General features: G+C 53.9%; 1 protein-coding gene across 1 annotated transcript in view; it reads right to left on the reverse strand.

Moving 5' to 3' along the window:
* The window catches only part of ELAPOR1 (endosome-lysosome associated apoptosis and autophagy regulator 1), a 93,627-nt gene that overhangs the window by 48,910 nt on the left and 22,939 nt on the right, over positions 1-21,778 (reverse strand). Inside the window, exons 2-10 of the mRNA XM_045016835.1 lie at positions 12,621-12,741; positions 11,552-11,744; positions 9,153-9,300; positions 7,700-7,780; positions 7,009-7,114; positions 6,771-6,920; positions 4,357-4,445; positions 1,627-1,804; positions 721-849 (exon numbers count right to left, since the gene is read on the reverse strand). Of these exons, the coding sequence (XP_044872770.1) occupies positions 721-849; positions 1,627-1,804; positions 4,357-4,445; positions 6,771-6,920; positions 7,009-7,114; positions 7,700-7,780; positions 9,153-9,300; positions 11,552-11,744; positions 12,621-12,741 (1,195 nt within the window). The remainder of the gene's footprint in view (positions 1-720; positions 850-1,626; positions 1,805-4,356; positions 4,446-6,770; positions 6,921-7,008; positions 7,115-7,699; positions 7,781-9,152; positions 9,301-11,551; positions 11,745-12,620; positions 12,742-21,778) is intronic.

Raw genomic sequence — 21,778 nt, forward strand, 5'->3', positions numbered from 1 at the left:
CTGCAGCCACGCGTCCCCTCCCCAGACCCCAAGCTGCCCGGAAAAAAGCGTCTCTCAGAGTCTTCTCCGGAAGAAGCTTTTGCTATGCCCCATGCAGGTTCCAGGATGGCTGAGGAGGCAGTATTTGCTATTCAGCTTCTTGGGTTCACCAGTATTCTCTCTGGAGTCCAGGGAGATTACTGATGAACCCAGGAAGCTGAATAGCACATACAGGTCTGTCGCATCTTACACGCATTTAACATGTGCTATTTCAGCTTTACATGTTCAGCAAAAACAAAAAAACAAAAACAAAAAAAAAGAGACAAAAATAACAATTTTAATACTGCACCTGTAGTGCGGGCGATTCCGCCAACCATTACACTCAATGTAATTTTGACTATACGCGATTTTCGCTTTACGCGCTTTACCCCAGCATAAGATGCGACAGACCTGTACCATCTCCTCGGCTGCCCGGGAACATGCATGGGGCATAATAAAACAAAACTTCCCCCCAAAACCCTGCAACCAAGGGTCTGGTGGCAGCAGCAGAGCCTCCCCTGGCCTATTATACCCGCCGTCCGTGCCACCGGGACAAAAGCCTGGGTGCAGAGCTGCCCACTCGAGGGCCATCTTCATCCTGAGAGCTAACCGAGCCCCTGCAGTTGCAGCGTCTCCTGCATCAGGGGAAGCATGGCCAGCCCCCTGTGGAAAGCACGCTGGTAAACGCCCCTGCACAGGTACCTGCCATCCCTTTATATTCAAAGTTGATTCCGCTAAGGACAGTCGTCTCCATGTTAGCCGGCAGGGTGTTCCACCACTTGTACTCGAAGCCCAGCGCCGGCTCAGTCCCAGCAGCGCAGCTGATACAGCCTGGGAGCAGAGGGAAACCATGTTACTGTAGCTCAGCTTTGGAGGCGGGTGGAGAGTGCTGCGCTTTGGCCATGGATTCCATGCAGCAGGAGCAGGGAGGTGCAGTCCCAGCAGTCTCACTCCCAGTCCGTGGAGGGGGCCAGCTTTCCGGGCACGCTGCCTCCCTAGCTGTGTGTGCAATCCATGGGGACACATGGTGGGACGCACACATGGAACGAGCAGAGGAGGATGGTCAGAGGGGGAGTCCAAGGAACAAGGATCCAGTGGCTGAAAGCTGAAGCTAGAGGAGCTCAGGCAGAGATAAGGGGCAGATTTTAAATGAGGGCAATTACTCAGTGGAATGGTTAAGGGATGGGGTGAATTCTCCAGGACGGGATGGGGTGTCTCTCTCTCAAATCCAGCCTCTAGCTCAACCACAAGCTATGAGTGAGATGGGGGTGTCCCTGGTTCTCTGCCCTGTGCAAGGCAGGAGAGCCAAATGCTCCTTCTTGTCTGACAACACGCTGAGGAGACGGCCAGGGGTTCTGCCCCTTTCAGCGCAGGGATCCCTTCTCCATACCCCAGGGCCCTGGCAGGGAGCTAGCCAGGCCCACCCTCCCATTTAGCAACATGGGAAAGGCTGGGCTGGTGACTCGCCCCAGGTCGAGAACTCAAACCTGCCCTGACTCCCTGGCCCATGGAGCATGGCTAACGGGGAGCAAACCCAGGCCGTGCCTTGCTGGGAGAGCCGAGCTCCAGCCCTGCCGAACTCAGCCGACATAGACAGGGTGGCATTACCGGAGCCGTTGGAGTACGAGCCGGATGGGCAGGGCTCACAGGCGCTGGAGTTGGTTTTGAAGAACCCAGGGTTGCAGGGCGGGCACTTGGTTTTCACCCCTGAGGGGGGCAGTTGCATGGCTGTAGGCAGATCCTCGCTGCAGGTTTTTGGTTCTGCCCACTTAAACATTAACTGAGTCTGGAAGAGCACAGAAAGCAGGTGAGAGTGGGCATGGCCCAGCCTGGGCCTGGCAGGGACACTTGGCAGCTGGTGTGAGCTTGGTGGGGAGACAGAAGAGGAATCACCTCCACAAGGAGGCGCTGTTGTACATGGAACCCACCCCCAGCAGTGTGCAACAACAGCCATCACAGCTGGGCTGAATAAGGCCCCACAGGGGCTCCCTGCCGGCTCTGCAGTGGGTGACACCAGAGGAGATCCCTGGCTGGGAATGTGCCCCACGTGGGAGTGGGCAGGGTGGGGATGCAGCCATGGGGAGTCAGCGTGTACACACTCCCAACTGCTACTCTGCACCCTGCCCAGCACACTCCTCGGGGAGGCGAGTGGAGATTTCTTCTTAATCAGAAACCACCCTGATCCTGAAGGGAAGCCCCCACCACCTCCGCACAGGCTAGCAGGCAGCAGAGTCAGCTGCTGTCGTGCCAAGGCTTTGCAGTTCTACGCCCCTTTCACTGGAGGATCTCCAAGCTTCACGCAAAGTTGTTAACCAAACCTCACCATGGGCCTGGGAAGCGCATTGCGCCCAGCTGAGGGTTTTCCCAAGGCCACATGGGAAGGCAGAGCAGAGCTGGGACCAGGAGCAGAGGCGGCTCTAGCTATTTTGCCACCCCAAGCACGGCGGCACGCCGCGGGGGGCGCTCTGCCGGTTACCAGTCCCGCGGCTCCGGTGGACCTCCCGCAGATGTGCCTGCGGAGGGTCTGCTGGTCCCGCGGCTCCGGTGGACCTCCCACAGGCATGCCTGCCGATGCTCCACCGAAGCCGCGGGACCAGCAGACCCTCCGCAAGCACACCTGCAGGAGGTCCACCGGAGCCACCTGCTGCCCTCCCGGCGACCGGCAGAGCACCCCCCGCGGCATGCCGCCCCAAGCACACGCTTGGCGTGCTGGGGCCTGGAGCCGTCCCTGACCAGGAGCCACCAGTGCAGACTTCCAGAGCCCTGTTCCCACTCCCAGGACTGTGCATCGGGATGTAAAGGGGTGGGGCTTTAAACAGAGCCAAGGAGCTTGGTCCTGGGCTGCTGGGGCAATGGAGGCAGAGCAGCCCTTTGGCTGCTCTAGCTTATGCTGGTATCTCTCCTCTACACACTATTCTGCCAACCCAGGATCCCCATAGCACAGCACATTCCAGTCTGTCTCCTCCAGTCCCTGCCACACCGCCAGGAACACCAGACTCCCTTGGGGCTGAGGATCTGGTGCCGTTTTTAACACGAATGCTCCCAAGGGGATGAGGTGAGAAGTGCTACATTGGACCTGTCCCTGACCTGAGGAGATGGCTCAGTGCTGAGGGCACCTGCCCAGCACCCGAGAGACATGGGATCACTACCAAGCTCTGCCAGAGACTCCTGAGTGACAGGTCACTTCGGCCCTCGGGGCCCAGCTGTGGGAGAACAGCCTTGCCCTGCCCCCTAGGGGCATGCGGGGAGACATGTGGGAAGACTGGGAGTTGCTCAGAGCCTGAGAGCACTGGGCAGTGGCTGAGCGTTCAGAGGAAAGGGCTCAGGACAGCTCAGCACTAGAACAGTCTGAAGAACTGGGTCACGGCTGCTCCCCCACCGATAAGGCCATTTGGCTGAAGCGGAGCCATGTGGAGAAGAGGCTGGGTTCCTGGCAATCGCTCACGTTTGTGTTGTTATGAAGCCCCACACCGGCCCCTTGATTGCAAATGTGTGTTTCCAGGGAACAAACGAAAATGAGTGGAGAAGAGACTTCACTTCCCACCGGCCGTACTCAGGAGCAGGGTGTGCCGGCGGGTCCCGCTCCCGGCAGCACCACTTCGCCGCAATCATACTGAGCTCTAGCCTGCATGCAGGTACTCACACAGGTGCCTTCCCAAGTCTAGCTCACTCCCCTACCCCGACAGCCGCACCATGGGCTGACTCACTTTCGCTATGCCTCTGTATTTAAAGCAGGACAACTGCTGGGAGTAGCCAAACCCTAACGGCAGCGTAGAGGAATTGGGTGGTACCCCTTTAAGTACTTAGTGAGCCTTCCAGTGGCCCTCGCTGTGTTCTGCACACCAGGAGACCCCCGAACCATTCAGCATGCGTCGCGAGGCCCTGTACGCTGCCTACACTTAGTGCCACGGTTGTTCAGACCCACTGCGCCCTTCATATGAAAAAAAGAGACAACCCTCACCAATGGGCCAGCGGTGGGTTTGCTCCCATGGAGTCAGCCTGCTTTCCCCAGGTGTGGGTGTGAAAGACACACCCAACCGGGGAAGCTGCCCAGCTCTCCGCCAACGGGGCAGGGAAATGGTCAGACCAGTGCGAGACAGAGCGCTGCCAGACGCAAAGCAAACACACGGTGCGCTCTCCGCCCACTGTAAGCTCTTACAGGGTTGGGAGTAACAAAGGCAAGTAAAGGTTTGCAGACAGGAGCATGACTTAAGTAAACTGTGTCCTTTCAGTAGTTAATGCTGGTCAATGCTTTGAACATGAACAGAGGAGCACGGTGTGACTGCCGTGCTAAACAATAGAAACTTGTGACAATAATGCAGACTGGCCGGCACGTACCTCTCCACTGGCATCACAGGCCGTGTGTGTGTAGAAATAATCCTTATCTGTGCAGGGCGGACGAGGTTTGCAAGAACTGGAGCCTTGGTCTTTGTTGAGAAAGAAAAAGATTGTGGTTAAAACTAAGCAATGAGAGCAGCGCAGCCCACTCAATCCCAGAAGCACAAGTAGCATGTGCCGCGAGAGAACGATTCTGGCTCTTCCTCAGCATTCACGCCCTCCTGTTAGCATGTTCAGGGTCCCTCACGTAATGTAGGGCTTGTCCATGGTGCACAGACTAGCTGCTGCTCGCTGATTAACCCATCCGGGGTCTAATGGTGCATATTCCCCTCAAGAGTCACCGGCAGGATGCACTGACTATGTGCTGTATGTTTATCTACCTCAGGTGTCTTCCAGCTCCTATTGCTGGAGTAGCCTTTAATGTGTTTCTCCTCACACTCGCAGTGAGGCAGGGCAGGGCCGCTATCCCCGTCAGACAGGGGGAAGTAAGTGACTTTCCCAAGGCCACACAGGGGTCTGTGGCAGGGTGGGAACCGAAGCCAGCTCTGTCCCAGGCCAGCACTCTAACCACTGCACCATCCTCCCTGGACTTTGCTCCATCACTGACAGCTCCCAGGGACCACATTTCAGACTCTGCTCTGGAGGTGTCAGGGTGAATTAACCACAGTCAGAGCGAGTCATAACTTAGCCCTTAGGGATGTGTTGGCCCCACCTCCCTACAGGCCAGCCCAGCCGGTCCAATACATTGCCGTAGGGCATGGACCCTCGTCACTGCTCCATCACTCTGCACCATTCCCAGAAAGTGGGCGGCCGGCAATCGATCTGCTTTGGGTACTCCAGCTCCAATTAGCTCCCGCTGTGTGTGCCGTGGCCCGTTTCTCACACTAGCCAGCACATGACGGGGCTCGCTGGGACCATCAACACCTTATGGCCCATCCTGCTGCCTTGCCCCACCCCACTCCCGGAAGCCAGTGGGAGGTTTGCCAGAGGGGCTTCAGGCTTTTACCCTAGGCACTCAATGAGCTGACTGGGGGTATGGGGTGCCAACATGGGGCAGCCCATGCCCTACCCAGAGTCAAATGGCTCAGCAAAGCCTGTAGCAATCGCGGAGAGACATCTAGGGTGGAAACTAGCATGTGCTTCCCTCTTCAAATATTGGTGCAGTGTGAAAGTGAGCATGGGCTTCCTGGCAGAGCCTCATACAACAACGGCCAGCAGCTGGGCGGGGTAGATCCAGTGGGTAACAGTCCCGAGTCGCCGCAGGAGGGACCTGCTGGGTACTGTAAAATGAGACGTCTGAAACAGAGCCAGCAACTGGTTCACCCACTGGCCAGCCTACAGCCTAGCGGACAGAGCACTGAACAAGGACACCGGGGTTCTATTCTTGGCTCTGCCACTGAACTGCTGCATGACCTTGGACAGGTCACGCCCCTTTTCTGTGCCTCAGTTTCCCCAACTGGGAATACTGAGACTGACCTCCTCTGTAAAGTGCTATGAAAGCTGGGGACATTATTACTGTTGTGACAGGTTCCCGAAGGTGGGGCTTTCCTGGGCCTGCTTTCATTTTGATGGGACACCTCAGAGAAGTCAGCTGGCCTTCCAATGACCTGCTGCGCCACATTCTCCAGAGTCGGAAGTTTCTGGTAAATGCACCATTCCACTGCAGGAATGTTGTAACAAAATCGCTCCCCTTTATATCAGGCCTGAAAAACTGGAACCTCTGGGGCTCCCCTGCTGGCTCCGGGGCAGCAGGGACAAACTGGTTCCAAGCAAACAGAAGGGGGCTGGGGGGATTTTAAACATCTGAGCAGAGTTTTCTTTTGTAAAACCAGACCTGCCCCCACCTCTGGTTTTGACCTGGGCCCCCTTTATCTCACCCTTGCCCCATAGTTTGGGAGAAGGGCAACAGAGGTTCAGTCCCATCTCTCTGTGCAGGGCTCTGTGGTCATCTCTGGGGACACTGGCATGGGAACAAGCAGGAAAACCAAAGCAGCCACCTTCACTCTTAGTTTCAACAGCAGTAAGGGGGTGGGAGGAGGGGATGGCAATGCCCGGGGTCGAGTCCAGGGTCTAGGTCTGCCTCCTGGTGGGCACTGCCGAGGGTGAGGCAGATGCAGCCAGGAAATCCCACAGGTGGGCAGGGAACAGGAAGTGACAAAGACAGTCCGGGATACACCCATGGCAATGCCGGGCCTGTGCCAGGCCCTCCCAGCGAGCCGTATTCCACTCCCTGAATTCCTGGGAGGAGGCCAAGCCCCACGAGTTGCGCTGCACTAGCAGCCCCTGCTGCTCGGGGCAGGTTTGTAGTGGAGTGAGACCAGCACAGCCGGGCCAGGTCACGTCAGAAGGTCCTGGGGTGCCTAACGCAGCAGCTGCGTGTCGGGGTACAGGCCTGGGAACACACAGCCCGTTACCTGAGTAGGTGTCTGGCTCACACCGCTGGCAGAAGGTAGCGCCCTTGCTGGAGTAGGAGTTGGCTGGGCACAGCTGGCAGAAGGAAGATCCCGAGGTGGCGGCGTAGGTGCCCGCTTTGCAGGGGAAGCATTCCGAAGTGTAGGCCACTCCTAGGGCAGGAGGGAAGGACACAAATTCAGCTTGGACTGTCGCTGGCTGGGAGTGGCCGGTGCGATCGTGCAGCAGGCGACCGCGTACCTGTGATGCCGATGTTCCGCACCAGCACGGGCTTGGGGACCTTGGACCACACGGAGAAGGCCGTGGTTCTCCAGTACAGCACGTTGTTACCGCGACTCAGTTCCACCTATGAGATTAAACAGAACCCCGTGGGGGTAGGTCAAATCCTGGCAGGAAATGGGATGCTGCTTTGCAGGGTCCAAAGAGGCGCTGGCTGACACAGGGATGGGATGATACCCAGTGGTTAGAGCAGGGACCCAGCTCTGATCCTCTTGGCTTCAGACTGGTGCAGCTCCACCAAGCGCAGACACTCCCAACTTACAGCACCTTGGGCAGGGACAGAATCAGAGTCTAGCAGCCCTGCACTCAGCATCAGATCATTTGTCATACTGGGCCTTCGAACCAGCTGTGCTGATGGAGGGAGTGCTGGCTGGGACACCGGGGATATCCCCTGTGGCCACGATTTTCTAACGTGACCAGTCACTCTGGGGTGCTGAGTGTGTGACCCCAGGAGCCATTGGTTGGATTTTAACTGATCACCCCCAGGGATGCGGAGGAGGGACCTTTGCTGCTCCTCCGGCAGCCCCGGGACAAAGGGTTAGCTCACTGGCTGGGAGTGCAGGTGTGGGTCTCCACAGCCTGACAGCCATGCCCCCAGCCGCACCACGCTGTGCTGGGGAGATGGAAGATCTTGCAGTTGGCTCCTACTTACGCTGTGGGACTCCCATCCCTTCTCCGTGGTTCTCATCCACCGGGACTCCTCCACAGTCGGCTGGCACTGATCGTTCTGAACCTAGGGCACATGGAACTCGGGCTGAGGATGCAGTTTCAGCAGGTCAGTTCTCTGAGGCACTCTGCTGGGTTCTTAGTGCAGTTTCTCACCCCACTGACTGTTTTTGAAAGGACCCTTCCACTGCCTTCCCAGCCCGCTGCTACAGGGCAAAGCCCTCAAACTGGGCTCTGTGAGATGGGTAACGTGCACAAGCCGTAGAGAATCACACGAAGGACGGACATCAACTGTAGGGACCACCCAGCATGTCCCAGCATGCAGTGCTCCACCCAGCAGCTTGAGATGGAGCACTGCATGCTGGGATCTGGAGTGTTTGCTTATTAACTCAGCCAGCCACATGTTGGCCATCCTGCCCTCCGGGACAGTGCAAGCAGGTGGCACTCCCAGCAGCTCCTTGGAGCTGGGCACCAAGAGAATCCTGCGGGCAACCTTGAACCACCTCCTGCCGAGCCAGAGGGATGGGCAGGGACCCCTCAATGCATGTTTCCTCTTGGGGCTGTGAGTAGCTGGACTGTCCCCCGCTAGTGGCATCTGAGCCAGGTGAGAGGTCAGGAGCCTGCCCCAGCCATGGCTAACACAGCTGGGTTGGGTAGCTCAGGCAGTAGAGCAGGGGTGGGCAAATATTTTGGCCCGAGGGCCACATCGGGGACTAGAAATTGTATGGCAGGCTGTGAATGCTCACAAAATTGGGGTTGGGACACAGGGGAGGGGTGTGAGGGCTCTGGTTGGGGGTGCGGGCTCTGGGGTGGGGCTAGGGATGAGGAGTCTGGGGTGCAGGAAGGTGCTCTGGGCTGGGACCGAGGGGTTCGGTGGGTGGGAAGGGGATCAGGGCTGGGGCCAGGAAGGGGTGCAGGTTCTGGCTGGGGGTGCGGGCTCTGGGGTGGGGCTAGGGATGAGGAGTCTGGGGTGCAGGAGAGTGCTCTGGGCTGAGATTGAAGGGTTTGGAGGGTGGGGGGGTTCAGGGCTGGGGCAGGGCGTTGGGGCGTGGGGAGAGGCTCAAGGGGTGCAGGCTCCAAGTGGTGCTTGCCTCAAGTGGCTCCCAGAAGCAGTGACATGTCCCTTCTCCAGCCCCTTCGTGGAGGCGCAGCCAGGCGGCTCTGCATGCTGGCCTGTCCGCAGGCACTGCCCCTGCAGCTCCCATTGGAGCATATAGGAGCTGGAGCAGGGCCATGCCATGGCTTCTGGGAGTTGTGTGGTGTGGCTCATGGGCCGGCTTAGTTTGCTCACCCCTCCAGCAGAGGCTCACGTGTTTAGGCCCCAGGTTCAATCCCTCCTGACCCTCCCAGGGCGTGCATCAGACCAGCCCTTGGATACTCTGATACGGGCACGTGCCCCGGAGAACTCCAACAAGGAGCAGCAACCCGAGGAGACGTACAAAGAACTCAAAGACGATGCTGCTGTCCGGGTAGATGTACTCGAAGGAGACGGTGCCAGACTGCTTCAGGTTGACAGCGTACATCAGGGTGGCTGTGCACTCGTCTGTGTTGGAGGCAACGTAGTCTCCCAGGGGCACCCAGGTTGAGCTGGAACAGTGAGAACAGCACGGCAGTGAGCAGAGCATCGAGGCCAGACGCTGCTCAGGGAAGGGAGAACTACAAGCACAAAGTGAGGGACAGCATCGCTCACCGGGGGGGGGCGACAAGGCCCAGGGGTGAGACATTCCCAGCCTGCCCGGTGCTCTCAGCCAGGTCAGTGCAGTCACTGGCATCACCAGGGATTTGCAGATGTGCTCAGAATGGCACAGCTGACTAGAAAGACCCCGCCCCGAGCACGGTGATCACACAGCAGTGCCTGGAGCCCCACCGCGCCTTCCCTTAGCGCATCTCCTTCGCTAGCATGTGACATGGCAGGAAAGCAGGTGACCTTCCTTCCTGCCCCACTGCTGGTCGTTGCTCCGAGCCGAACAGACCGATCTGGCCCTAGTGGGAAGAAAGGGGACGAGGCTCTGCAGAGCTGCATCTGCTCTGAGTGCGCCCGGAAGTGGGATGAATAATTAAAGTGATGCTAGAAGTAGGTTACATTTGCAAGTTGCATAAATGCTCTCGCTAGTGCCATGTCGCAGTCTTCCAGGGAGAGTGACTCATGAAAAGCCTGTTTCCAATTGAAGCATCTGAGCCTTCTCGGCACGGGAAGTGATCAAAGGACAGGAGGGAAACGAAGCTGTGCGGGATGGCAGACTGCACACAACGTCCGGGAGCAGCGAGTGGTGCAAACTCAGCCGTAGGGAGGAGATCTAAAACTTGCCTGAGCCCTGTCTATATTCAGAGTTGCCCTGGTTTAACTAACGGCATGTTACTGAACTGCTTCCGTGGATGCTCTTAATTAGATTTAAACCAGGCTTAAGTCAATTCTTTGCCAAATTAAGCTAAATCAAAGTAAGCCTGGCTTAAATTAGCAGTAATGCAACTGAAGATAGACAAGGCCTTAGTTTCCTCCAGCAGTTGCAGTTAGCGACAGTGCTCTCCTTCACCTCCAAAACAGCTGGGTAGGTGCTGTGGGCTATTGAACAGCTGCCATGTACCACCCCAGAGGTGGCTGCAGTTCGGTGATGGGAGAACCAATACCTGTGCATCTGTCCATCCCTTGTCACTGGTAAAGCCCTGGGCAGCCTTTCGGAGGCCAGAGGCTATCGCATTCACACTAACAAATGATAATTAGCTACTAGGGCTGGTTGCAGTGACAGGTGCCTTACAATACAGACACTGTTTCTGATCTAGTGTAGAAAGATACCACCAGGGATGATTTAAAATGGCTGTCCCTGCACCCGGGCAGGTGCTGCTGGACCCTCCCTGGTCAGAGAGCTGGGGCTGACGTGCCCACAAGAGTGCCAGGCTTTCTATGCAACTCTGAAGATGGGAGGAGTGGAAGTGGGGTAGGGGCAAGAGGCAGGTCCTAGAAGGTGGCAGGATCCCCAGCCTGGATCAGACCAGGTGCCATCTAGCCCAATCTGGCGCTAACAGCACCAGCACCAGCTGCTGCAGAGGAAGGGGCAAGAATCTCAGTGAGTGCCGATGGAATATTGCTCAGAGCCCAGACAGTTGTTGGCTGGCTCATGCCATGATGCGCCAGGGATTATAGCCCTTATCGCATTAACACTTTAGTCTAACTGTGGCTGTTGTTATCCAGAGATGCCTAGTCCATTTTTTTGAATCCTACTGAGCACTTGGCCTCACTAATATCATGTGACAGTGAGTTCCACAGGTTACTTATGCAGTGGGCAAAAATTGAAGGAAGAGGGCAGTGCAGTGTTGAGCCTGCACAGCTCCAGGGGTGCAGCACACCTAGAGGCATGTTAAGAACGGGTGAATCCAGACTATCGGGAAAGACTTCCTGATGGCAGGAGGTCACTCGGGGAAAGGATGGAAGCTCTATAGCTTGGGACATTCAACAGCAGGGTTAGAGAAACCCTGGGAAAGTGTACGGCAGGGAAGGGTCTTTCCGGGCCGTGGGCTAGATGCTCTAACCGATCTGTAGCTCCCGACATGCCTCCTCGTGCAACAGGAGAAGCAGCTGGAACCTTTGTGCAACTTCATTAGAGAAGGGACCAGGCTTCCGGGTTGGCTACTCACTGAACAGCACATCTGTGCTTCAGACACATAGGGGCGAACAGGGGGACCAGAGAGCCATGTGCTGCAGGATGGGAGCAGCTCGGCTGGTGCAGCTCAGGTCTGCTGGGGGGCGACAGGGGTCCTTGCAGGGGGCCAAGGATGCTGGCTGCAGCCCGGGGCTCCATTCAAAGCGGCCGTGCCCTGGGGCGCAGCAACAACAACTCACGTGGTGCAGTTCTCCAGGGACTCCGAGAAGCTGCTGTCGCTCTCCAGGTTGGTTGCAATGCTGGCAAAGCCATGGGGCAGCTCGTCCCACTCATCGAAGCGGATGCCAGTGCCCAGGGAATACCTGCCCTCGGCACATGGCTTGCACGACTGGTCCTTCATGTCGAGGAACTGCCCTGCTTTGCAGGAGAAAGCTGTAACAGAACCCCAGAGAGCGAGCTCAGAGAGAGATGGACACGGAACGGGGTTTAGCCAACGATCCCCAGCATTTGTATTGCATCTGGAGTGCCAGGATCATAGACTCCCAGCGCGGTGCTAGAGTGTGATCGGTTATCCCCATTTTACGGGCTGTATGTCTGACTGAACTAATACGCAGCTCACTTTAAAAACAACCAAGAGTCCGGTGGCACCTTAAAGACCAACAGATTTATTTGGGCAGAAGCTTTCGAGGGTAAAAACCCACTTCTTCAGATGCAACTTTAAAGCTCACTTCAAAGGGCTCCCCTGCTGCAGTCCTGTCTTCCTAGTCTCCCCCAGGAATGGAAGAGAAGCTGAGTCTTGGTTAACGAATGCCCGCTGCTATCCGCAGACAGCCTCTGTTGGTCCCTTTCAGGGAACTGTGCCATTCCGTAGCTTATGAAACACTGTCTTTCTCTGGAGCCTCTATTACAATAATCACTGCATGGAAAAATGCTCAACAAACCCCAGATATACAGGATCTGAGTCTGCTCTCACTCATACTGGTGCTACCTCAGTTTAGCTACACTGACCTCGTTGGAGTTACTCCTGATTTACACTAGGGTCAGAGAGAAATGAGGCCTCGGGGGTTACTCCTAATTTACATGAGGAGAATCAGGCCTAATATTTGCTGGCCTGCTGCTTGGGAAGCGAGTGGCAAACCTCACTCCCCCCCACGTTTCACAGGGAGCAGGAACAGGCCTGTGCCCTTTAATAGCCTGGCGGGGACGTTTCAGAAGCCAGTGGCACAGATGAGATGTGACCAGTGCAGCCTCCCCCAGTCACCGCTTGTGCAGGGAACACAGGTCAGCTGGGGCAGGCCAGTAGCTTACAGCATTCCGTGCCCTTGATGGGGTCTGGCAGGCCTGTGCAGAGTCCCGGGCTGTGCGGCACGGCCACCCTCCACCGCGAGCCGAGGCTGTCACAAGCTGTGTATTCGTAGTGGTATTCAGACTGGAAGAGAAAGCACAGAGGTGAGCTAGAGTGAGACCCGCACAGCACCGGCCATGTGCACTGGGAGCGCTACGGGCCTGTCTCCTCCTGCTGGACCCACCCCTGTGCCAGGCTGATTCCAGGCACACCGTGTAGCACAGGCGCGCTGCCCTGACGTTACTGGAGTTACTCCCAGCTACACTGGTGTAGCTGAGATCAGAATCGGGCCGATGGAGTCTCACCATCACGGGATCAGAATCTGGTCCAACACACGCATGAGCACGGCCTTTTACACCTCGCCCCCACCTGGCTGTAGCTAGGGACCACCTGCCAAGAGGAGCTTCATCGGTGTTTTCATCGCCATCATGCTGGCAGGGGTCGGTGAGCAGACCAGGGCCAGTTGGAGCTATTCCCAGTGTACACCAGGCCCTTGGGACAGATTTCCCCAGGGGCCTGAAGATGCAGAGAGACACAGGGGGATTTCACAGCGCCTAGGAGAGTCGACTTTCCCTGGGAGTTGGGGCCTAACCTGCTCAGGTGCTTTTGCAAAACCACTAGGTGCCACCTGCCTCTTTAGGTGTCAGGCTGGTGAGTGCCTGGGCACACGCGGGACCATGGGCCCCACTCTCCTCCCACTTACATCATGAGGCCTGTGGAGTTACCATGGGGATGAGAGAAGAACTGAGCCCAACACCCACCCTCTGCAACAATGCTGCCCAATAATGTTCATCTCCAGCGGTTGCCACTTCTCTGAGCCGCTGGACAGAAGAGCCCACAGAATTTCTATCAGTCTTTCCATGTGAGAGCTAGTTGTTCCTGGCCCACATGGGCACCAGTTAAGTTTATCCATGTTTTTGGTCTATCGGGGCCATAACGGCCAGGGCCAGGCCCCCTTCCTTGTCCTTGTCCTTCCATGACATGGGCATGTGTTAATTACATCATTGTTGATTGTACCCAAGTCTGATCCACGATTATCTATGCCTGCTTTGTTCCTGCTGTGACCAGGCACGTGCCACCAGCAGATCACATGCTGAACAAGACCTGCGTTTTCAGGGGCTGAGTCGGGACAGAGAAGGTCTCACATTCACACTCCTCTAGTTCCTCTCACCTGGGCAGAAATCGGGGAAGCTACAGGCCCAGGCTGTAGAGGAGTCACTGCAGTGACAGAGCACAGGACGCTGCAGGGGAACAATTGCAGCTGAAGGAGGAGAAGCACAAGGGACCCAGTGTCCAGGGGACCCTGCGGTTGAGGTGCACAGATGCCAGCCCAGCTCTTCTGTGGACCACACCCAAGGTCTCCCAGCAGGCCAGTGCAGAGCCGGAAATAAACCCCAGTTCTCCTGAGCCCCTGTTTGGTGCCTTCCCCGCTCTCCCTGCTCAGGAAGGCGTCAGTTTATACTCCCTTTCCCCTAGCCCTGGCTGCGTGGACTGCAAGACTGCTCTGGTCACACGGCCCTTCCTCCATGGCCAGGAGGGGCTCCTTGCTGGTATCCTGACTGTATTAAGACAGGACTTGAGTAAGAAGGGCCTGAGCCTAACACAGTGTTGATGTAACTGCAGCTGTAAGTTACACAGCAGGCGTAAGCAGAGGACATCAGGTGGAGCTGCCTCCACTCTCCTCCTGTTATTTTTCCTCCCTCTGCCCTCGGCACAGGGATGTGATGCTCCTTTAGTGCACACACTAGATGGCAAATTGGTGCAAGAGGTGCTCATTTACCACCCAATTCCTCTTTGGGCAGGTCTCCCTCCATCCCATCTGCGCACCCTCGCTGCAATCAGTGCACCAGTGAAGCCAAGAGGTGAATTTGGCCCCTCTGACCAACATGCTCCCTACACGTAAGCACCTGAAGACAGGGTGCTCAAGCTGGCCGTTCTGTTCGGCCTTGCAGGAGAGACAAACGGATTTGAGGTTTGTTTGTTGTTTCTTTATGTTGTATAAAAAAGGGCTGCAGAAGTCTGCCCCCACTGCTTGTTTTTTTTAACATTCGCAATCCAGGGCTTGCCTACCCCAAAGTCTCTCTGGGCTACTGGAAAAGAGCAGGGGTCATGCTATTGCAAAACTGTGGAAGGGGAAACTGATTCACAGAGCTGGGAAGCAATTTATATCCAAATTCTTTAAAGCTTTATTTTCAAACCCATCTAAGCCTCACTCCCCCGACAGACCCTAGGAGAAAAGGGGTCCTTGGGAACGATTCAGAACTCGGAGGCTGACAACGCTCCCATCTCTGAGATCCTGCCAACCGGGCTTCTGGCAAAGCCAGGGAAGAGCAGAATCAACGTGCCTGATGTCTGTCAGGCCCCCAGTACCACAGGATCTGAGTGCCTCAGTTGTTACATCACCACAGCTGCCCTGCATGGCGGGGCCATGCTGTGAGCCCCAGTGCGCAGATGGGAAGCTCAGGCCTGGAGGGTCCATCTACACTGCAGCTGGGAGGAAGCCTGGCTGCTTGGGTGCACAGAGACGAGACAGCCCACTGGAGACAGCAGCAGGGAGGCTGCTGTGCCGGCAGAGATGCAGGCTGGCCCCCAAGCTTGGCTCCAGGGGCTCGCTCCCCGCTGCAGTGTAGCCATACCCAGGACCATGCCCAGTTACACTGGAGTCTCTGGGGGGCTGGACATCTGGGTTCAGGTCCCCAAAGTGCCAGGCTAACTTGGCCACCCCTCCTCTCCTTGCTTCTGACACCCCTCTTCCCCCTTCAGTGCATGCTGGGGCATGAGACAGGCCGTGTGCACACTGAACCCCTCAACACCCCGGGGGCTTCGCCTGCAGGATCACACACGGACAGACATGAGCGTAGGTCCAGGGCCTCTTGGCTGTGTGATGTTATGAGTTTAACTCTTTCTGGCTCTGTCATCTTTCAATGAGATATTATATTAATTACCTCACAGACTGACCTGACCCATGGCCAAACTTTAGAGACTTGTTACAAAGACATGTAGATGAATAGAGCTTTGAAATGCAAATCTGCATTGTTAGAGGTAGAAGGGTAGGTGTTTGCTCAGGTCTTGTGATATAAGCAAACAAGTCTTGTCTATTGCTATAGCTTTGATTCAAAGATAAAAAAGGAATATTCAACATTTAGGAAGATACTTTAGTGAAATAGTATTATTATCTATACATCTCTTTGAAGGTTGTGGTAACCTGTATCTGAACTGTTTAATGGATAAATTAACCTGTGCTAATTGCAGGATATTTGGGAGAAGGATAGTTAAGCCTGTTTATCAGGCCAAAAGGCTGCTGGAAATGTATAAGAACCCCGGGAAACAATCCTTCATCTCAGATCTGCTTTGGGTTTCAAGTGGGGGAAATCTTAGGCCATAAGGATTGAGATCCCCAGTCACTGACTGGAGTCACCTTGAATATGGACATTGGACTATAACCTATGGACTATTTCTAAAAGGACTTTTGGCAACTACAAGCTCACCTCTGCTATGTATCTGAACCTCAAGAGTTGAATTCAAGTCTGTATGTATATTGATCTTTTAACCAACACTCTCTCTCTTTTCTTTTTTAATACATTTTAGCTTAGTTAATAAGAATTGGCTATAAGCGTGTATTTTCGGTAAGATCTAAGTTATAATTGGACCTGGGTATGTGGCTGATCCTTTGGGATTGGAAGAACCTTTTCTTTTATATGATGAGATAAGATTTTCAGTAACCATCATCATATCTGACGTGTGTCTGGATGGAGGCCTGAGGCTGGGCACTTTAAGGGAACTGCGGTGTTTGGACTTCTGAGTAATCAGTAAGGTACTATAGAAGCTGTTCTGTGCTGGCTTGGTAAATCTAAGTATTGGAATAACTACCAGCTTCTGGGGTTTGTCTGCCCCATTTTGTTTGCAGTTCACCCTAATTGAGTGACCTCGGCTGGCTCCCACAGGCAGCACCCTCACAGGCTGCGACCAGCCCCATGTGTTATACACCCTCTTCCACACTGGGAAAACTCACCTCTAACCCCTACGGAGCAAACAGAGTAAGTCACCGCGGCCATGTGTCAGCACGGCATGCTGGGATTAGCTGGGTGGCTCCTCACGCTCAAAGCAAAGTGCCCCACACCACATGAATGTGGCTTGGAGCGGCCCGCCACCTAAAGGTCCCCGAGACACAGCCTACCTCACTGCGTGCAGGTTCTCTGCCATTGGCAGGGGCTGGCGGAAACAGAGCCCCAGCAATTAGGATCCACTTACTGTCGGGTTATATCAGCTCAGCGGACTCGCTGGAGCAAGCTGTCCCAATGACAGCGCTGGCAGAGAAAGCGCCCGCACCCTTCCACTGGAAGCACTGGTGTGAAACGAGACAATGCTTTCTAAAGGACCGGCAGCAAAGCTGAAGTATGACAGGGCTGCACAGAGAGGGCCTGATCCTGATCCCACTCGCCCCCATGGGAATCAGGAGTAAATCCATTACACACAACAGAATTACAGCTATTAAAAAATACACCATTGTTGAGAGCGCAGGATCAGGCCCATTAATTTGACTGGTGAGTCTGTCTGGGTTAAGTCCGTGGGCTGGCTTAGTACTGTGTTACCTAACCTCCGGCAGCCAAGGCTCAGCGTGAGAAGGAAGTGGTCGGTCCCTTTCCAAGCCCCACCTCCAACCTTGGCGACAGGCAGGAGAGGCCTCGGATAAGGCCAGAATTTTCAAAGCACCCACAATCTGGGCTGGCCTTTCAGAAGAGCCCAGCGGGTGGGGTGCTGACTGACCCCTTTTGAAAAATAAGCCCTTATTTGGGTGCTACATCAGAGCTGAGCTTTACTGTACATCTATCCCCATTGGGCTGCTGAGCTTTTGGGAATCTGGCCCTGTGCATCATATTGTGAAGGTGCATTGCAGGGGTGCCACCACCCCTTCCCTAGGCTTGGCACCGACAGGGACAGCCTGAACCCAGAACCTCACTAGATACGAACCTGCTAGCCTGCAAGTTCTGGCTGTGCTTGTTTCACCAACCCTCTCCGCAGGGGCTGTGCAGCAGAAGGCTCTTTACGGACCAAGCATCAGGTGCTTGGCTACCTGACTGCATGGAGAACTTCAACCTCAGACAGCTGCCGTCACGTCACAGCCAGACAATGCTGCTTGGGTTACACTGCCAACCTAACCTGCACGAGCCCCTTGGCTCAGGGGGCGTCCATGGCCAGAGTCATCCGACCGAAGCCACACAACTGAGCTGTGCTGACCAGGAGCCAGAGAGATGGGCCAAGGCTTCTCCAGATACCTCTACCAGAGAAGATGTGGGCTGAATACTGAGCTTTGTCAATGCAGGGGCAGGATGATGGGTACAGGGGTCTCCCATACACTGTGATCCTTGTAAACTGGTGGCACCGGGAGCCCCACTCAGGGACTAGGAGCCCATTGTTTCATACATAGAGTCCAGGGCCAGAAGAGACCATTGTGCTCACCCAGTCTGACCTTCTGCATGACACAGGCCAGGGAACTTCCCTCAATCATTCCTAGAGCAGACCTTTGAGAAAAACAGCCCATCTTGATTTACAAATGGTCAGTGATGGAGAATCCCCCATGATGTTCGCTAAATTGCTCCAGTGGTTAATTACACTCGCTGTTAAGAATTTACATCTTATTTCCAGTCTGAATTTGTCTAGCTTCAACTTCTAGTCATTGGATCATGTTAGATCTTTCTCTGCTGGACTGAAGAGCCCATTATTAAATATGCAAGACTGATCACGTCACCCCTTAACCTTCTCCTCAGTAAGCTAAATAGACTGAGCTCCTTTAGTCTATCACTATAAGGCACATTTTCTAATCCTTTAGTCGTTCGCATGGCGCTTCTCTGAACCCTCTCCAGTTTATCCACATTCTTCTTGAACTGTGGGGTCCAGAACTGGACACGATATTCCAATACCGATTGCACCAGGGCCAGATGTAAAGGTAAAAGAACCTCTCTGCTCTTACTTGAGATTCCCTGGTTTATGCATCCCAGGATGGCATTAGCTCTTTGGCCAATACGTCGCATTGGGAGCTCATGTTCAGCAGATTATCCACCACAACCCCCAAATCTTTTTCAGACTTCCTGCTCCACAGGATAGAGTCCCCAATCATGTATGTGTGGCCTGCATTCTTTGTTCCTAGATGGATACATTTAACCCTATTAAAAACACATAGTTGGCTTGTGCTCAGATCACTCTGTATCAGTGACCTGTCCTCTACTATTTACCACTTTCCCCAGTTTTGTGTCATCTGCAAACTTTAGCAGTGAAGATTTTGTGTCTTCCTCCAGGTCATTGATCAAAATGTTGTGTAGCTTAGGGCTCTTGTGCTCGGCGCTGTACACTCACAGAACAAGAGGCGGATCCCTGCCCCAATCAGCATAAGACAAGACAAGAGACAACAGGCAGATACAGCCAGCCAACCCCTGGAGGAGCACACAGAAACAACAGGAATCACTTATACTGGTCCTAATGGTCTCACTGCTGCCATGTGCCTCCCCCGCATCAGTTTGTTGCATCTGCCGGTCTCTCCTCTTGGACTTCGATTGTAAGCTTGATTGGGGCAGGGTCTCTCTCTTTTCTGTGGGTTTGGACAACAGGCCTCTCACACTACTGCTGCCCAAATAATCCGAACCCCTTGGGCCTGGGGGGCAGGGTCTCTCTCTTTTCTGTGGGTTTGGACAACTCACACTACTGCTGCTCCCAGGCAGGGCTGGACAGAGCCCTGCGTTTCTGAGCCTTTTTTTAAAACGTTAAAAAAACCAGCAACATTTCAAGTAGCCTTCAGTTTCACAAACAGTTTAATTTAAACCATGGGCTCCAGTTGAGTTTGACAGCATTCCAAAGCCTGAGGGGGGTTGCATGAACTTAGTGAGCAGCTAGGCCAGCGCTCCCTGCCTTATGAAAGCGGCATGTTTATCTTGGCGGGACCCAGGGGTTAGTGTGACAATGAACGTTGTTCATTAAACAGGTTCCTAGGTAAACCCGGACGCAGAGTTCTGCCTAAGGAAGCAGGAGCAATTAAGAGACATTCACACCAGATGTTTCATAAGCTGAACTGGTGTCCACAGTGTTTACTTATCTCATCACACACAACTAAAGCACACGGACACAAACCACAGCAGGCGGACTGGCTGCCTCAGGAGATTGCTAATGGCGCCTCAGGCTTTCGTCAGCTCGGCCGACTGCCTGGGGAAGAGCATCATGCCGGGGTAGAACAGGGGTCTGTCGGCATGTCAGACTCCTGGATTCTATCACTGCCTATGACACAGACTCAGTGTGTGACTGCACAAGTCCCTTCCCCTTTCTATGCCTCAGATTTCCCACCTGTGAAATGGAGATAAAGACTCTCCCTTCTCTTCTCTAGAGGTCCTTGTACTGTCCAAGTACCTCCCGGAAGCCCTGTCTCCTAATGCACTGGTGCCTGTCCTTTGGCTAGTTGTGAGGCTCAGTTCTAATTAGCGAGGTCCTTGGGTGAAAGGTGCTATAGGAGGGGTAGGGAGCACCAGGGCATCCTCCTTTCCTTGCTCATCTGCAGCACAGCTGCCTACAGAGCCTCAGGCTCGCCGCCTCACACGACCTTGGATCTGCACACAGAGCTCAGATGTGAGAAGAGAGAAAACAAATTAACTTTTTTCCTAGATGCCAGAGTAAACCAGCTCTCACGTGCTGGGACAGGAGTGCAGGGCTTCCCTGACGACGACGCCTCTCCCCCCCCCCCCTCACTTCAGAAGAGGCGCAGGAACCTTCTGACCAGCCTCACCTTATCTTTGATCCCGTTCAATATGGCCATATGGAAGAACATCTGTTACTGGGGCTTATGTTTCCCCACCACAAGCTACCTTGAAAGCCGATATCCAGAGCAGGGAGGGAGGGAGGGATATTTACCTACGAGTTAAAGCAACACTTAAGTCCAGTAAGACCTGCTGGAACATTTAATTTTCAGAAGTGGTAGGCAAGCAGCCAGAGGATTTAGCAACGTAAAGGACCAATCCTGCTGGGTTCGATTTCCACGCTGACCTCACAATAGGTGAGCAGAATTCAGTTCTTAAGAATGAGGATGTTGAAAACTTGCCCCTTAATGGTTTATGAGCATCTGGGTGAATTGACCTAAGTCACAGATTTTAATCATGATTTAAATCAGCAAGCAGGAAACCTTAATTTAAATAACTGATTTTAATCATGTTTTGCATTTGTACTTCAGTTATTTTCCTAAAGAATGGCTGATTCACACTGATTGGTCACCATTAAAATATGTACATTTGCAACTAAAAACATTTACACTAAATTTGGTGCTTCTTTTTGCTAACCAGGAGGATAGACTATATCTATACACATTGATTCAAGCTTTATATAGTTTTATATTCATTCAGATTCTTAATTTTTACATTTTTGTTATGAGAAAAACAGCCATACAAAGGTCCATCTAGCCCAGTATCCTGTCTTCCAACAATGGCCAATGCCAGGTGCCCCAGAGGGAATGAACAGAACAAGGTATTTATTGAACGATCCATCCCCTATCATCCATTCCCAGCTTCTGGCAAACAGAGACTAGGGACACCATTCCTGCCCATCTTGGATAATAGCCATTGATGGACCTATCCTCCATGAACTTATCTAGTTCTTTTTTGAACCCTGTTATACTCTTGGCCTTCACATCATCCTCTGGCAAGGAGTTCCACAGGTTGACTGTGTGTTGTGTAGAAAAAGGAAGTATTTCTTGTTTGTTTTAAAACTGCTGCCTATTAATTTCATTTGGTGAACCCCTAGTTCTTGTGTTATGAGAAGGAGTAAATAACACTTCCTCATTTACTTTCTCCACACCAGTCATGATGTTTTAGACCCCTATCATATCCCCCCATTAGTTGTAACTTTTCCAAGTTGAAAAGTCCCAGTTTTATTAATCTCTTCTCATATGGAAGCTATTTCATACCCCTAATCATTTTTGTTGCCCTTTTCTGAACCTTTTCAAATTCCAATATATTTTTTGAGGTGGGGTGACCACATCTGCATGCAATATTCAAGCTGTGGGCATACCATGGATTTATATAGAGGCAATATATTTTCCATCTTATTATCTATCCCTTTCTTAATTATGCCCAACATTCTGTTTGCT

Source organism: Mauremys mutica, chromosome 4 (genome assembly GCF_020497125.1).
Source record: "Mauremys mutica isolate MM-2020 ecotype Southern chromosome 4, ASM2049712v1, whole genome shotgun sequence".
Taxonomy (NCBI): domain Eukaryota; kingdom Metazoa; phylum Chordata; order Testudines; family Geoemydidae; genus Mauremys; species Mauremys mutica.